The sequence below is a fragment of the Desmodus rotundus genome, chromosome 2, assembly GCF_022682495.2.
Source record: "Desmodus rotundus isolate HL8 chromosome 2, HLdesRot8A.1, whole genome shotgun sequence".
NCBI classification, from domain to species: domain Eukaryota; kingdom Metazoa; phylum Chordata; class Mammalia; order Chiroptera; family Phyllostomidae; genus Desmodus; species Desmodus rotundus.
Window position 1 is genome coordinate 154,296,770 of NC_071388.1, and position 15,402 is coordinate 154,312,171.

Sequence of the window (15,402 nt, forward strand, 5' to 3'; positions counted from 1 at the left end):
CTTCAAATTCAGCAGACGGTTTTTTCACTTAGGGCACATGTGAAATTAGACCACTCATATTCCAATCGGTCAATAGCCACATGTGGCTAGATGCTACCGTATTGAACAGCACAGTTATAGACCACTGGGTCCCACCAATCCACATCGTGGAAACACTAGGCTATACTACATCAGTTTGTCAAGGAAAATTTAAAAACATGGACTACTTACCAGTAAGTTTCCAATTAAAATGACCATCATGTAAAAAGGAATACAACTGAATTGGCCTGCTACGTTAAAGCAATCCCATAAAGTCTCTATCCACTCTCCACAGAGAATCCGGAACACATTCAGGAAGGAGTGGAAGAAATCAGTCATGTGCCAGCGTGGGACCTGGCAGTCTTTGTCTAAGTTGTAGGCATATTCTCGGTAACTGAAACCGAACAACTCCATGCCGACCACAGCGGAAAAGAACACGAATGTGAACAACAGCAGGATCAAGTCTTTCAAGGCCACCAATGAGTTATTAAGAGTCAGCATCAGAATCTTAAGTGTCAGCCAGTATTTCCCCAACTTAAAAATTCGCAACTTATAGACCAATGTAAAAAACAAGAATAAGAAACAAAATTTTAAAAAACTTGGTTACTATTTGTTATGATACACATTTAAAATTTTTATCAGCATTGTATATATGAACATATATAATCTTTAATGTAATATTCAGTTTTGAGCATCGTTAATACAACTACTGAAAATTCATTTTATGTACAATTCTTAGTACATCATACATATTCTATAATGTTTGACATGAAATCCATACATATGACATATGTCCTCTTCTATTGATCTGTCAATGCCCATTCAACAGTATCCTATTATAACTGCTTTAGCTATATGTTTTAATACCCGGTATGGCACATATCCATTCTCTGTTTTGCTTTTCACAATACATCAGATATTTTTCTGCATTCTGACATATAGATAATATTGAAAGAAAAACTTGTCAGTTTTCACTGAATTCCACTGAAGGTTCTCTTGTGCATTTCCCTTTTAAAGTAACACATTAAAGACCAAACACAACATTCTAGTTTCAGTCTGAATATTTCCCTCCTTTTCACTAAATGTTTTATTTCTATGGATACAGCACAGATTACCTTAATATTATAGTGACAATATAAAATGAGCTTAGTCATCTGAAGCCCACACATCATTTTTATATGTGCTATACCTTCCTTAACTTTCTGGAGTCAAGAATAGGACTTTACATTTATCCATGTAAAATTTAATTATCTTATATTCAGTCCATTAGTAGCCTTTCAGATATTTTGATGCTATCTTTGATTGCATTTTCTATATCTCCCAGTCTTGTTTCATCCATATATGATGATAACTATATCTTGTATATATTTCTTTCACTCATTAGAAAAGTTTATGTATGAGGATTTTAGATAGGTTGTTCTTGATTCCTACTGCATTCCTTCAACTTGTTATCAAAATCTGACAATATATTACTTATCAAAAGCTTAAGATTTTCATAAAAATCATTCTAATAATATTTCCTTGCCTAGTTTTCTGATTCTTAACCACTACCCTTCATTGCAGACATATACTGATTCTGACTTAATAATTTTTCTAATAACATTTGACTGGCCTCATTGATATTATAAAAAGTTTTGCACCCTATGTTTAGAAATACCTGATTCCAGTTTCTTAGTTACACATTAACATTCAGCTTCTAGGACTCTTCATTACCATGCTCCTCAAAACTGGCCCAATACTGCTGGCCCCGATTCCTAGAACTCACATCTCAAATGCTACATATATGGCTTATTTCCTTTAATGCTTTGCTTAAATACTAGCACTGGAGACTCCTTACTCTTTTCTGGGGCAGTATTAACTCATATCCCCATGGTATTATTATTACTATTCTTCCCATTTCACATCTAAGGAAACAGAGATAAATTTTCATAAAATGAAATTTAGGTCTTGGATGCTACTTACCACCCTGAATGAATGAAGGGAAGACAACCCATAAGCACGCACTACAACAAGCTCTGCTAAACCATGGAACACAACCAGGCTGTCATAAATGTTCCAACCTACTTGGAAATACTTATATGGATGCATAGCAATTATTTTAAAAATCATTTCTGTTGTGAAAATTCCAATAAAAACCTAAACAAAAACAAAACACATGAAGGAGAATATGATTTCAATAGCTCAATCAGAACTCCCCTGCACAAAAACTGTAACTTTTTAATGTCACATTCCTCATAGTTCCTCTGTTAATATCTAATTAGTTCTGGAGTCTGTATTACAATAGACCCAAAAAATTTTATTTAAGAATCTAATATCAAAATTAGATACAAAATTAGATACTGTATACAAAATCTTCAATTATTTTTAAAAGATAGTCTGGAAGGAAATTTGAGGGTAAAAATCTTTTCATTTTTAATAGTTCCTTTTGGTTTATGGAGTATTTAAGATATTTGATTTTTCAACTTGTAAAAGAATAAAAGAAGTACAATATATGACCCCTGCAAAAAAACCCAGAATAAACCTATGAAAACTGTCTTTTGAAAACTATACTGGCAATAATAACTAAATTATGGTTTTGGTATCAAGTAAATGCATAATTCAAAAATGGTAGCAGTTTGGCTATTTGTATGAGTACCAAGCAACTAAACAATAACAGCACCAATAAAAGGGAAAAAAATCAAGCACTATATATTTGCTTAAATATGACTTGTTTTTAAATTCATAGAAATGTTTTGTCTCTTGCATTGTATGGGATGAAAAGGATAGGTGAATCCCAACAACACCTTGCTACAAATAAGCTCCAATCTAAGGCACAGACAGGTGATGAAAGTAGACAGGGTCAGGCGCAGTTGGAGTCAGGATTCAGAATCAGGTGTCAGTGAAGAACTTGTATCTGGTGTTTGACTCATGTCCTACACTGATCTATTAGGCTATGTTACCAGGAGAGGGCATACTTGGGAAGAGAAAGAAATAATTTCCACTTAAACAGACTACCGAGCAGCTGGAGAGAAATCCCAAATTTACATGGAAGAATTTTAAACCCTAGGTATAAACCTATTCAGTGATAAGAACGTTTATAATGCAAGGCTTGGGGTGGTGAAGCGGGGAAGCATAAACAATACTCCACCTAGTGCTTATGCAGTGCATTTGTAACCTATTAGAAGTATAAAATAAAATAATGGGATAATGATGACTTAAAAAAGAGAAAATAATGTAGAGTAAGAGCCTTACCAGGTTTCCAATGCTGAGTACATTGGTGGTTTCTTCACTCATTGGATAACATTCCAAGGCCAAAAAAAATATGTTTAGAATTATGCATATAGTTAGAAAAAGATCAGTAAATGGGTGCGTCACAATCACACAGACAAACTCTTTCAATTTTAGCCAACAGGGAGAACAATCCCAGATCAGAATCATTTTAGCAAATTTATACCAACACAAGGGACATCTCTTCCGAGACTTTTTATGTTCTGAAATGAAAGAGAAGTCAAGCCTAAACAAGTTGTTTAAGTTTAACTAATAGAAAATTTTCACTCTGCATGCAAAAAGAGATTTGAAACTAAACTTCTAATATGGAATTAGCAAAGCAGTATTTTATACTAATAAAAATCAGAGTAAAGCAAATTCCCTCTATTTTGTTCATGCTTGCTGAATTGGACAAATGAAATGAGACAAACTATATACTAGAAGCAAAACATAGGAGTATCTGCAAAAAAAACCCCACCCAAATATGGAATATAGTTGAGAGTATCACAATTTATAATTTCTAGATTTATATGTTTTACAAAATAATGTTTTTCAGTATTGGCCATGATAATCAGCTTCTGGTTAAATGTTACAAAAGCAGAGTCAATATAAAAGGACTTTCACATGTTAACGTTTTATATAGATTCATATTCCAAGCTTTATGTTTAGTTACAAATTGCCACTTCTATGTCATTTTCAATGTTAAAAAATTTCTTTGGCACTATTTGGTAACCCTTTCCAATAGTTTAAAAGAATATGTTTATGGAATTTTTATAAATTGTTCATCCTAATATTTTCATGTTACTCCTTAAATTTTAGCATACAATAAAATTCTGAAGAGATTATACAATTTCTTTAAAAGTCAATCTTATGAATAGTACCTTTCATAGTGTCTAAATATTTTTTACTTTACCTTCTTTATGAGTGACAGTGGCATCATCCGACATATCCAAAGAAGTGACCGTAGACGTGGGTAGTCTTTTCCTCATTTCCATTTCTGTGGTCTTGGTCTAAAAAAAATTTGATGAGTCTAATACTGGCTGCTTCCCTCTGTAGATCTAAGACTATAATTACAATGAGTTTTATAACCTTCTCAAAAATGATAAGTTTTACCTCAGAAGCTTTTGTTTAACTCCCGGAAAATGTGTAAAACTTGCAACTCAACAACATAATTTTATAATATGAGGTCAATTATAAAAAGAGTAAATAAGAGAATGATAATGGTGTTACCCATATTTGACAAACAATCTGATGTATAGTTTAGGATTATTGTAAAATATCAAATTAGCTAACATGCTATTGAATAACAGTATTATTCTTACACCCAATTTTTTTTCCTTGAAAACACATCAAACTTCCTCCTAGAAACAATCTGGAATTACAACTAAATTGTATAGAAATCGTCCTGAATAACCAACTGAAGACTAGCTGGGGAGAAGTCTTATAACAAAGGACTAACGTAAGCAATCACCACATCAAGACTGGTAGGAAATGTGGAGGCACAAGAGGGCAGGCTGAGCTCTCACGGGTGGCAGCTGAAGTTCCTGAGGGATATTTCAATGGTCAGGGGTTCCTTCTGAGACCTGTGGTATTTAGACACTAAGCTGGGCTCTCCAGCCTACAGCAAAGGACCCAGAAAGGAACCCAGATAACATCCAGCTGTGAAAAGCAGCAAGGTTTCTGTCTGCCAGGGAGAGAGCTGGAAAGGCAGAGAGCCTCTTAAAGGGCCAGTGCACAAAATCCGGTCTGCAGCCCCTTACCCACCCTGGGCTCCAACGGGCAGAAGGAGAACAGAGTGGACTAGAGATGATTTGAGGATAGTCTGGGGCTGGTGGTTCTAGGGAGAGAACTGAAGGAACAGCTGCCAATATCCTTGTGTTGAGTCATTCCCAATACTGCAGAAACCACTTTTCTCAGGCAGAGCACAATTATCAAAGTAGCATCAGCCTGGAGGGGAAGCAATAGCCCCACCCACAGGAATTGATCTGCCCCAACCTGTGGTGCTTAAGCTGGTGATTACAGCTTGAGACTATGCTATTGATTAGTTTAGCAACTAAGGCATAAAGGGCAACCAATGAATGCATAAATAAGTGGAACAACCGATGTTTCTCTCTCTATCTCCCTCCCTCCCATCTTGTCACCCTCTCTTCTTTCCTTAAAAACAAACAAATAACCTCCCAAAAAACAGTTAGGGCAAAAAATACAAAGAAGAAGCCAAAATGGGAAGACAAAGAAACAGACCCCAAATGAAAGAACAAGAGAATTCTTCAGAAGAACTAGATGAAACAGAGGGAAGTAATTTATCAGATAGAGATTTCAGAGTAAAGATTATAGAGATACTCAACAGCATGAAAAAAGACATAGAAACTGTAATAAAGGACCAGTCAGAAATAAAGAATACAGTATCTGAATTAAATAATACACTGGAAAGAGTAAACAGTAGTTTTAAACAGTAGTAGATGAAGCAGAGGTTCAAATCAATGACTTAGAACACAAGTTAGAGAAAAACACCTGAGCAGAGCAGCGAAAGGAAAAAAGAATTTTTTAAAAATGAAGAGAGCTTAAGAAATACTTTGGATGACACAAAGCATAATGACATTCGCATGATGTGAATACCAGAAGGAGCAGATAGAGAGCAAGCGATCAAGAACCTATTTGAAGAAATAATGGCCCAAAATGTCCCTAATCCAGTGAAGGAAAAAGACACATGAGTCCAGGAAGCTCAGAGAGTTCCAAAAAAGTGGGACCCAAAGAGGTCTACATTGAGACACATCAAAATTAAAATGGCAAGCTTTAAAGACAATGAGAGAATCCTAAAAACCACAAGGGAAAAGCAGGTAGTTATATACAAGGGAGCACCAACTAGACTGTCATCTGATTTCTCGACAGAAACATTTCAGGCCAGAAGGGAATGAATGGGATGAAATAGTCAAGATGATGAAAAGCAATGACCTACAACCAAGGCTATCTTACACAGCAAGGCTATCATTTAAAATTGAAGGACATCTAAGGAGCTGCCTAGATAAAAAAAAGCTAAAGGAGTTTGTTAACACCCAAACAGTTACTGCTACAAATGTTAAAGGGCTTGTGAGAAGGAGAAGGAGAAGGATGGAGGAGAAGATGGAGGAGGAGGAGGAGGAGGAGGAGGAGGAGGGGGAGAAGGAGAAGAGGAGAAGAAATATACTGACTCCAGGAAACCAAACTCAGAGTGAAAGATACACACAGACTCAAAGTACAGGGCTGGAAAAAGATATTTCAGGCAAATGAAAAAGGAAAAAAGGTGGAGTAGTAGTCCTTATACCTGACAAAATAGACTTTAAAATGAAGGCTATAGTAAGAGATAAAGAATAATACTACATAATGATAAAGGGAACAATCCAACAAGAAGATATAACTCTAGTTATATTTACACAACCAATTACACAACCAACATAGGAGCACCTAAATATGTGAAGCAAACCTTGAAGGACATAAAGGGAGAGACTAATAGAAATACAGTTACAGTCAGGGATTTTAACCCCATTGACTTCAATGGATAGGCATTCCAGAGAGAAAATCAACAAGGAGATAGCAGCCTTAAACAAAACACTAGATTAAATGAATTTAATTGATATCTTCAGAACGTTTTACCCCAAAGCAGCAGAATATACATACTTTTCAAGGGCACTTGGAACATTCTCTAAGATAGACCATACATATATTAGGGCCAAAAACAAGTCTCAATAAATTTAAAAAGACTGGAATCATATCAACTATCTTATCTGACCACAATGCTATGAAACTAGAAATCAGTCAGAAGAAGAAAACTGAAAAACACAGAGAGACGTGGAATCCAAATAGCATGTTATTAAACAATGGATGGGTTAACAATGAGATCAAGGAAGAAATCAAAGGATACCTTGAAATGAATGAAAATGAGGACATAGCAATCCAAAATCCTGTGGGACACTGGGGGGAAAATCCTAAGAGGGAAATTCATAGCATACAGGCCTATCTCAAAAAATAAGAAAAAGCTCAAATAAACTATCTAAGTTCATACTTAAAGGAACAGGAAAAAGAACAACAAACAAAGCCTAAAGTAAGTAGAAGAAAGGAAATAAATAAATAAAGGTCATAGCAGAAATAAGTGAAATAGAGTCTAAAAAAAACCCATACAAATGATCAATGAATCCAAGAGTTGACTCTATGAAAAGATAAACAAGATTGACAAACCTTTAACCAGACTCTTCCAGACAAAAAGGGAAAGGACCCAAATAAATATAATCAGAAGTGAAAGAGGATAAATAACAATTGACACCAAAGAAATACAAAGGGTTGTAAGAAAATATTATGAACAATGATAAGCCAACAAACTGGACAACCTGGATGAAATGGATAAATTTGTAGACACATACAATCTTCCTAAAATAAATCAGGAAGAATCAGAGAATCTGAAAAGACAGATTACACCTAGTGAAATGGAAGCAGTGGTCAAAAAACTCCCAAAAAACAAAAGCCCTGGACCAAATGGCTTCACAGGTGAATTTTACCAAACATTCTGAGAAGAACTAACACCTCTCCTTCTCAAACTATTTCATAAAATTCAAGAGGAGGGAAGGCTCCTAAGCATATTGTACAAGGCCAGGATTACCCTAATTCCAAAACCAGATAAAGACATTACAAAGAAAGAAAGTTATAGGCCACTATTCCTGATGAAAATCGATGCTAAAATCCTCAACAAAATACTCACAAACTGAATACAGCAGTACATCAAAAATTTTATACACCATGATCAAGTGGGATTTATTCACAACATTCACAGATCAACAAATGTAATTCACCATATAAACAAAATGAAGGATAAAAACCATATGATCATGTCAATAGATGCAGAAAAAGCTTTTGATAAAACCCAGAACCCATTTATGATCAAAATTCTCAGCAAAGTGGAAATAGATGGAACATACCTAAATATAATAAAAGCCACATATGATAACCTCGGTGCCAGCATCATACTCAATGGGCAAAAACTCCAACTGTTCCCCTTAAGTTCTGGAACAAGACAGGGATGTCCACTTTCACCTCTCTTATTCAACAGAGTACTGAAGTCCTAGCCATAGCAATCAGACAAGAAGAAGAAAGAAAAGTCCTCCAAATTGGAAAGAAAGTAGTAAAATTGTCTTTATTCCCAGATGACATGATACTATACACAGAGGATTCCAAAGATTCTACCAAGAAACTACTAGAACTGATCAAAGAATTCAGCAAAGTAGCAGGATACAAAATTAATATCCAGAAATCAGTTGCATTTTTATATGCCAATAACAGACTAACAGAAAGGGAATTTAAGAAAACAATCCCATGCAAAATTGCTTCAAAAATGATTAAAATACCTAGAAAGAAACCTAACCAAGGAGATAAAAGATGTATACATGGAAGATTTTAAGACACTGAAGAAAGATGTACAAGAAAATACAAATAAGTGGAAGCACATACTGTGTTCATGGATAGGAAGAATTAACATCATTAAATGTCCACATTACCCAAAGCAATCTATAGATGCAATGCAATTCCTATCAAGATTCCAATGATGTATTTCACAGAACCAGAACAAATGTTTCAAAAATTTATCTGGAACCACAAAAGGCCCCACATAGCAACCGTGATCCTAAGAAAGAACAAAACTGGAAGAATCACACTACCTAATATCAAATTATACTACAAGGCAATAGTAATCAAAACAATATGGTACTGGCATGAAAACAGGCACATAGATTGATGGAACAGAATAGAGAGCCTAGAGATAAACTAATACCTTTATAGTCAATTAATATTCAATAGAGGAAGCAGGCACATACAATGGGCTAAAGGGAGTTTATGCAGTAATGGGTGTTGGGAAAATTAGACAGATATGTACAGAAAAATGAAACTAGACCACCTTCTCACACACGGGAATAAATCAAAATGGATCAAAGACTTAGATGTTAGACCTGAAACCATAAAAATCCTAGAAGAAAACATAGGCAGCAAGATCTCAGACTTTGCTCATAGCAGTATTTTATTGGATATATCTCCCCAAGCAAGGGAAACAAAAGTAATAATAAACAAACAGGACTACCTCAAACTAACAAGCTTTTGCACAGCAAAGGAAATCATCAACACAATAAAAAGACAACCCACAGAATAGGAGAACATATTCACTGATACATCTGATAAGGAGTTAATATCCAAAATGTATAAAGGACTTACAAAAGTCAACACCAAAAAAAACAAATGACCCAATTTTAAAAAAGGGCAAAGGTCTTGAACAGACACTTCTCCAAAGAGGACATACAGATGACCAACAGACATATGAAAAGATGCTCAATGCCACTAATCATCAGAGAAATGCAAATTAAAGCCATAGTGAGATATCATTTCACACCTGTCAGAAGGGCCATCATCAATAAATCAACAAACAACAAGTTCTGGTGAGAATGTGGAGAAAGGGAACACTTTTACACTGTTGGTGGGAATGCAGATTGGTGCAGCCACTGTGGAAAGCAGTACAGAGATACCTCAAAAAATTAAAAATGGATCTGCTCTTTGACCCAGCATCCCACGTCTGGGATCATATCTGAAGGAACTCAAAACATTAATGCAAAAGAACATAAGCACCCCTATGGTCATTGCAACATTGTTTGCAATTGCCAAGATATGGAAGCAGCCCAAGTGTCTATCAGTAGATGAGAGGAGAAAATAACTATGGGACATTTATTCAGAGGAATACTACTCAGCCATAAAAAGAAGAAAACTTGACTGTTTTTTGACAGTATGAATATATCTAGGTGACAATATGCTGAGTGAAATAATCCAGTCAGATAAAAACCAATACCATATGATTTCACTCATATGTGGAATCTAATGAACAAAGTGAACTAACAAGGAAAATGGGGAGAGACTTGTAGATGGAGAACAGATGACAGCTAGTGGAGGGTGGAGATGAGGGGGTGGAGGGATTGAGCAAAAAGGAAAAAGGATTTATGAACATGCACAACAGTGTGGTGATTGCTGGGTGGAAGGGGATATAAGGGGACTAAATGCTACTGCAAAAATATATGGAAAAGATTAAGTCAAAAAAATTGTCAGAATAAACATTTTTTCTGATTTTTCAATTACAGTTGACAATGGATATTCTTTTATATTAGTTCCAGGTGTGCAGCCTAGTGGTTAGACATTTATATAATTTACAAAGTGATCCTCCTGGTAAATCTAGTACCCATCTGGTAACTTACATTGTTATTACAGTATTTTGACTACATTTCCCATGCTGTTCTTTATATCCCGTGATTATTTTTAACTACCAATTTTTATTTCTTCATCCTTTCACCTTTTTCTCCCAGCCCCCCAACCCCCCTCCATCTGACAGCCATCAGTTTGCTCGTTGTATCTGAATCTGTTTTTGTTCTGTTTGTTCATTTGTTTTGTTCTTCAGATTTCACATATAAGTAAAATAGTATTTGTTTTAGTATTTATAGTATGAGTAGTATTTGTTTCTCTGTGTCTGGCAGAATAAGCTTTTTAAGAAAACATAGTCCCAATACCATTATCACAATCAGCAAAATTAGTAATTCCTTAATATTATCCAATATTCCAACCAAGCTCAGTTTTCTTTTATTGCTCAGAAACATTCTATCGTGTTTGATTTGTTCCAGTAAAAATACAAATAAGATCTACATATTATATTTAGTGGCAGGTCTATTGATTATCTTGTGGTTTTAATTTATTTTTTCCCATGTGATTTACTTGTTGAAGATCTGGGTCTCTTAGACTGTAGAATTTTTACCTTTTTTTTTGATAGATCATGTCCATTTAGCATTAATTTAATGTGTTCTCTCTATTATGCTCTCTGGAAAAAGACACATCTAGAGGATTCTTAGACTTAGCTCAGATTTTGCAAAAGAATAAATTGTATGTGGTATTTCATGTTACCTATTTCATAACATGGGGAAACACATCTCTGGTGGTCCTAGAGTTATAATTTTGTGTATGTGATGATTTTATAGTCTATCTCCTTACCAAATTGTTAGCTTCACAAAAATAGATACTATATTTGTATTTATTAAAGTTTTAAAAAATGTTTAGCGCTCAGTACAATGCCTGAAGATTGACAATAATATTTTATTTAACTTGGAGATGAGTTATAGAAGTGTCAGTTTGATGGGCAAATAATTTGAAAATATTTACAACCCTGCAATTGTATGTATCTGATTCTCTTCCTGAGGTTTTTCCAGTAACTAACAATTTTTAGACAAGTTTCACTTGCAAATTGTGTAATTAATGGTATAGTATTGTTTCAGCATTGGAACAATGAAGCGAAGTGGTGAACACTGGATTTTCTTTCTCTGTGCTGGGAAATCAAATACCAATAAATATAGATCAAACTTTGCAACTGGAACTCAATGAGGATTGCATTGGAGAATTCATGAAGGCACTCATGTCTAGTATAGAGCTGATGCTCAATAAACATTATATTATTATCATCATTACCAGTATTATTACTTTAACTTTCCCTAAAAAGGAATATAGTCAAAGGCTTAAAATTTTATAGAGATGAAGTATTCTCCATGTGGACTGCTGGGCTTTTTTGTGTTTGCTTTTTGTGTTCCCTATAAATAGCCATTGACATTTTTTAGTTGCTTAGTACATTCTAAGAAGTCCCAAGTACTTAAAATGAATTATTTCATTTGAATCCTACAAGAACCTATGAGACAGATACTATTACATATAGCAAGATGGAGAAGCTGAAGTTTAGAAAAATTAAAAGAATTGGCAAATATCATGCATCCATTACATGACTATAATGGACTGATACCTATATTTACCTGACTGCAAAACCGTGCTTTTAAAAGCCAAAATAACCTATTGCTTTCCTATGATGTGAGACTATGAAACATCTAAATACTCTCCCCATAACATCACCATTGGAGTTAGAATCAGACTAGCCTTCATTCAGATGGATCACCTAAACTGTCTTCCGTGTTCTCCATTTCAAGTTCTTCTCTCTCCAGTGTTTTCTTACATATACATTTAAAGGAAGAAAAGACAAGAAATCTTATAAAAATGTGTTTCCCTCTTACTTCCTGGAAAACCTTTGCATGACAAAATGTTCTAGTACTCTTCCAAGAAAAGAAATCCTTTACAATTGATACATTTTAATTAAAATCAGAATGGCTTTGTGTGATCCAGAGCAGCCAAATGAATGGGGATATTGGGAAATTAGGAAATAATCCAAGTTCTTAAGCAGAGTTAACAGGGCACATATCCTGGGATAAGAGAAGCACTGTGTTCTTGGATACATTTGTGTGTAGCCCTTGACATTTGAAATGTCACTCTTCAAAACAAATTACACATTCAACATACCACTCAGGCCATAATCATTCAATCTCAAGGACCCCGAACTCATTCCTACAAACAGAAAGCTTTTGTAATTTGTTTTTCTGCGACTTTCTCATGGGTGATATAATGGCTATACTCAATAGCCTCTTTTCACACACGTTTTCCTCATGTGGTCTACAACTGCTTCTTGTCTCAATGGTGTGTGCGTTATCGACCATGCGGGCACAATTGTCTGTCAATACATTGTCATTCACTATGATCCTGCATCACGTTGTTCAGGCCCCACATTTTGGAAGAATGACTTTCTTAGAGCTTCTTTATTGGTAATGACTTAATAAAAAGGTTAGCATACGTATGCCAATTAATATTTTCTGCCTTTTGATTCAGAAGGGAACTTCGGTACCCACGACCTCTTAGGCAGCTTTACTACCCTTTCCAATTAGTGCAGAGTGTTTATTGACCCTTTACTTTTCCCCATATCTTCTATATGAGAGGGTCCCTGGTACAGCACTTTTCTATCATCTGTCAGCTCCCTCAATCTGTCCTTTTTCTGTCTAACAGAAAGTGTAGTTCAGAAGATTTTCCCCCAGTGTAAACAATCTTTATTAGCAGGCATCAAGAGTGCAAAGTAGTAACAAATCAGAGGGGTCCAAAGAAGGCAGGACTCGGCTCCCTTCCCCCAACAGGGCCTGCAACCAGACCAGTGGAGAAGGAGTGCTTGGCCATGGCCACTTTGGAGCAGCACCCTTCAAACAAGATCTCAGGGGAAAAGGTGCAACACCCCTGGGGGCATGGGCTGTGTACTATCACAGGTTGCTTGGCTTCTGCTCACCACACAGCTCAACAACTCCAGGCAGGGTGTTAGCAGACTGGGCTAAAACTACCCGTCTCCAAACCAAGGAAGAGATGTGAGACTGGCAGGTCCTATGGAATACAAACAAGCTACTTCTGATTGTTTTTCAGCCTCTTGTTCTCCCTTTTAGCAAACTTGACAACACAAGATAGATTTTAAAAGATAATTTCCTACAATTTCTTTAATGCTGCTTCTGTCAATTCTTTTAGATTCATAAACCAAATCTTTTGCTAGGGAGCTAAAAATCTGGAAATGATACAAACACAACACTAAAATAATTGAAAATTGGAGTAAGCCCTGGTTAAGTTTTACTGATCATGGATTTAATGATTCCACGAGTAAATAAACCCCGGTATCTTGACACACAGTGCGCTTCCTCTGGAAGGAGCTACGAATCCAATAGAGCCATTTTTTTCTCTCTTTACAACTTCAATACTGCACCTTCACCCATGTTTTTGGTACTTCATGATTTCTAAATTATGGAAGGCATTATTACTTTGAGTTGAACACCAAAGTTTCCCAAAGTTAATATTGACGTGCTGTCAGAAGCAAGCTTGAATAAATAAACTATACCTGCATTATAAGAAGTCAAGTTAAAAATATAATATATCCATCATTTATCAGCACTAGTAACACATGTTTTGGAATAAGTATATACATATATACACATATATATACATATATATGAAATGTTTCATATATATGTATATATATGAAATCTTTAAAGATGTTGGCTATTATTACCATAGTGCATTAAGGAAGGAATGTTATGTAGCAAAAGCAAATGCTCTTACCAACATTTTGATCTTCTACCATGTACCATATACACAGACACCAGTCATCCAACAATATACTCCAAGACCTTGAGAAGATAACTCAAACTCTGTGATTCGAAGAAGCATTAAAAAACATCATACCTCAGCTGCTTCATCTTCTTCTCGAAGTTCTTTCAAAGTGTGCTGAAATTTTGGATCAGTCTTCCTAGCTTTTTCAGCAGTTGTCTGCTTTTCTTCTTCATAGGACATAGCTACTATGCCAAAGAACAAGCTTGCCATATAAAAGGCAAACCAAAAACTTATTATAATAAAAAATACCATGTAGACCTTTCCAGAAGCATAAAGGATCTAAGGAGAGGTGGAAAACAGGACAAAAAGGAAAAATGTTAATTTGTCTTCTTGTAGCCCCCTGTTTTAAAATAAAAAAAATGAAATTTTAATGAGAATAATTTAGTTATAAGTGGAATGTAATTACAAAACAGTTTAAGTAATGGCTCTATGTGGAGAAATAAGCAAAAAGCTCTTCAACTTTAGACATATCTATGGTGTAAATATGTGGCACAAACCAAAGAAAGAACTATGTAATTTAATTAATATATGGTGAGCATTTGACTTTTATGTCTTCACTAATAAACAGTGAAAGAAAAAAGTTGTCTTCTCAATGAAGAAAGATGGATGAGCTACATATGGAAGACTATTTTCTTTGCAGTGGAATCTTTAAATTATGAAATTTCATAAAGTTAGAGGATTAATATTTAAACATTACTTTCTTCTAATAATTACCTTATGGAAATATCACAACAAGATGCAATACCAGGTATTCAAAATGATGGGAAACAGAAATATTTCTGTTATCTGCTTTGGTAAAGAACTTTCGGATGCATCCCAGTGGAAAGTCATAGGATTTATAGATAGAAGAACACAAAATTTTAGTTTTCCAAACTGAGCTTTACTAGCTTTTATTTTATAATAATTACCTAAGATAGGTCAGAAAATTTACAAAATTTAGAAAATTATAAGGAGACATTACAAGTCAAAAATATAGTCCACTGATATATCCTCCTCAGTAATTATAAGTATATAAAGAAAAAAGGGAATAGTTTAATTTTTAAGCATCTACTTGTACCAACAAATAAGAATTATTTACAGAAA

The 15,402-nt window shown here is 34.9% G+C and overlaps 1 protein-coding gene across 3 annotated transcripts in view; it reads right to left on the reverse strand.

The window, feature by feature from the left end:
- Positions 1–15,402, reverse strand: part of SCN7A (sodium voltage-gated channel alpha subunit 7) — a 79,750-nt gene that overhangs the window by 29,997 nt on the left and 34,351 nt on the right. For 2 of the 3 annotated variants that reach the window (XM_024579831.4, XM_045187400.2), the window contains exons 10-14: positions 14,392–14,598; positions 4,178–4,274; positions 3,250–3,488; positions 1,981–2,154; positions 211–567 (exon numbers count right to left, since the gene is read on the reverse strand). In XM_024579831.4, coding sequence (XP_024435599.3) covers positions 211–567; positions 1,981–2,154; positions 3,250–3,488; positions 4,178–4,274; positions 14,392–14,598 — 1,074 coding nt within the window. The remainder of the gene's footprint in view (positions 1–210; positions 568–1,980; positions 2,155–3,249; positions 3,489–4,177; positions 4,275–14,391; positions 14,599–15,402) is intronic. The other variant, XM_045187401.3, reaches the window with a different exon arrangement.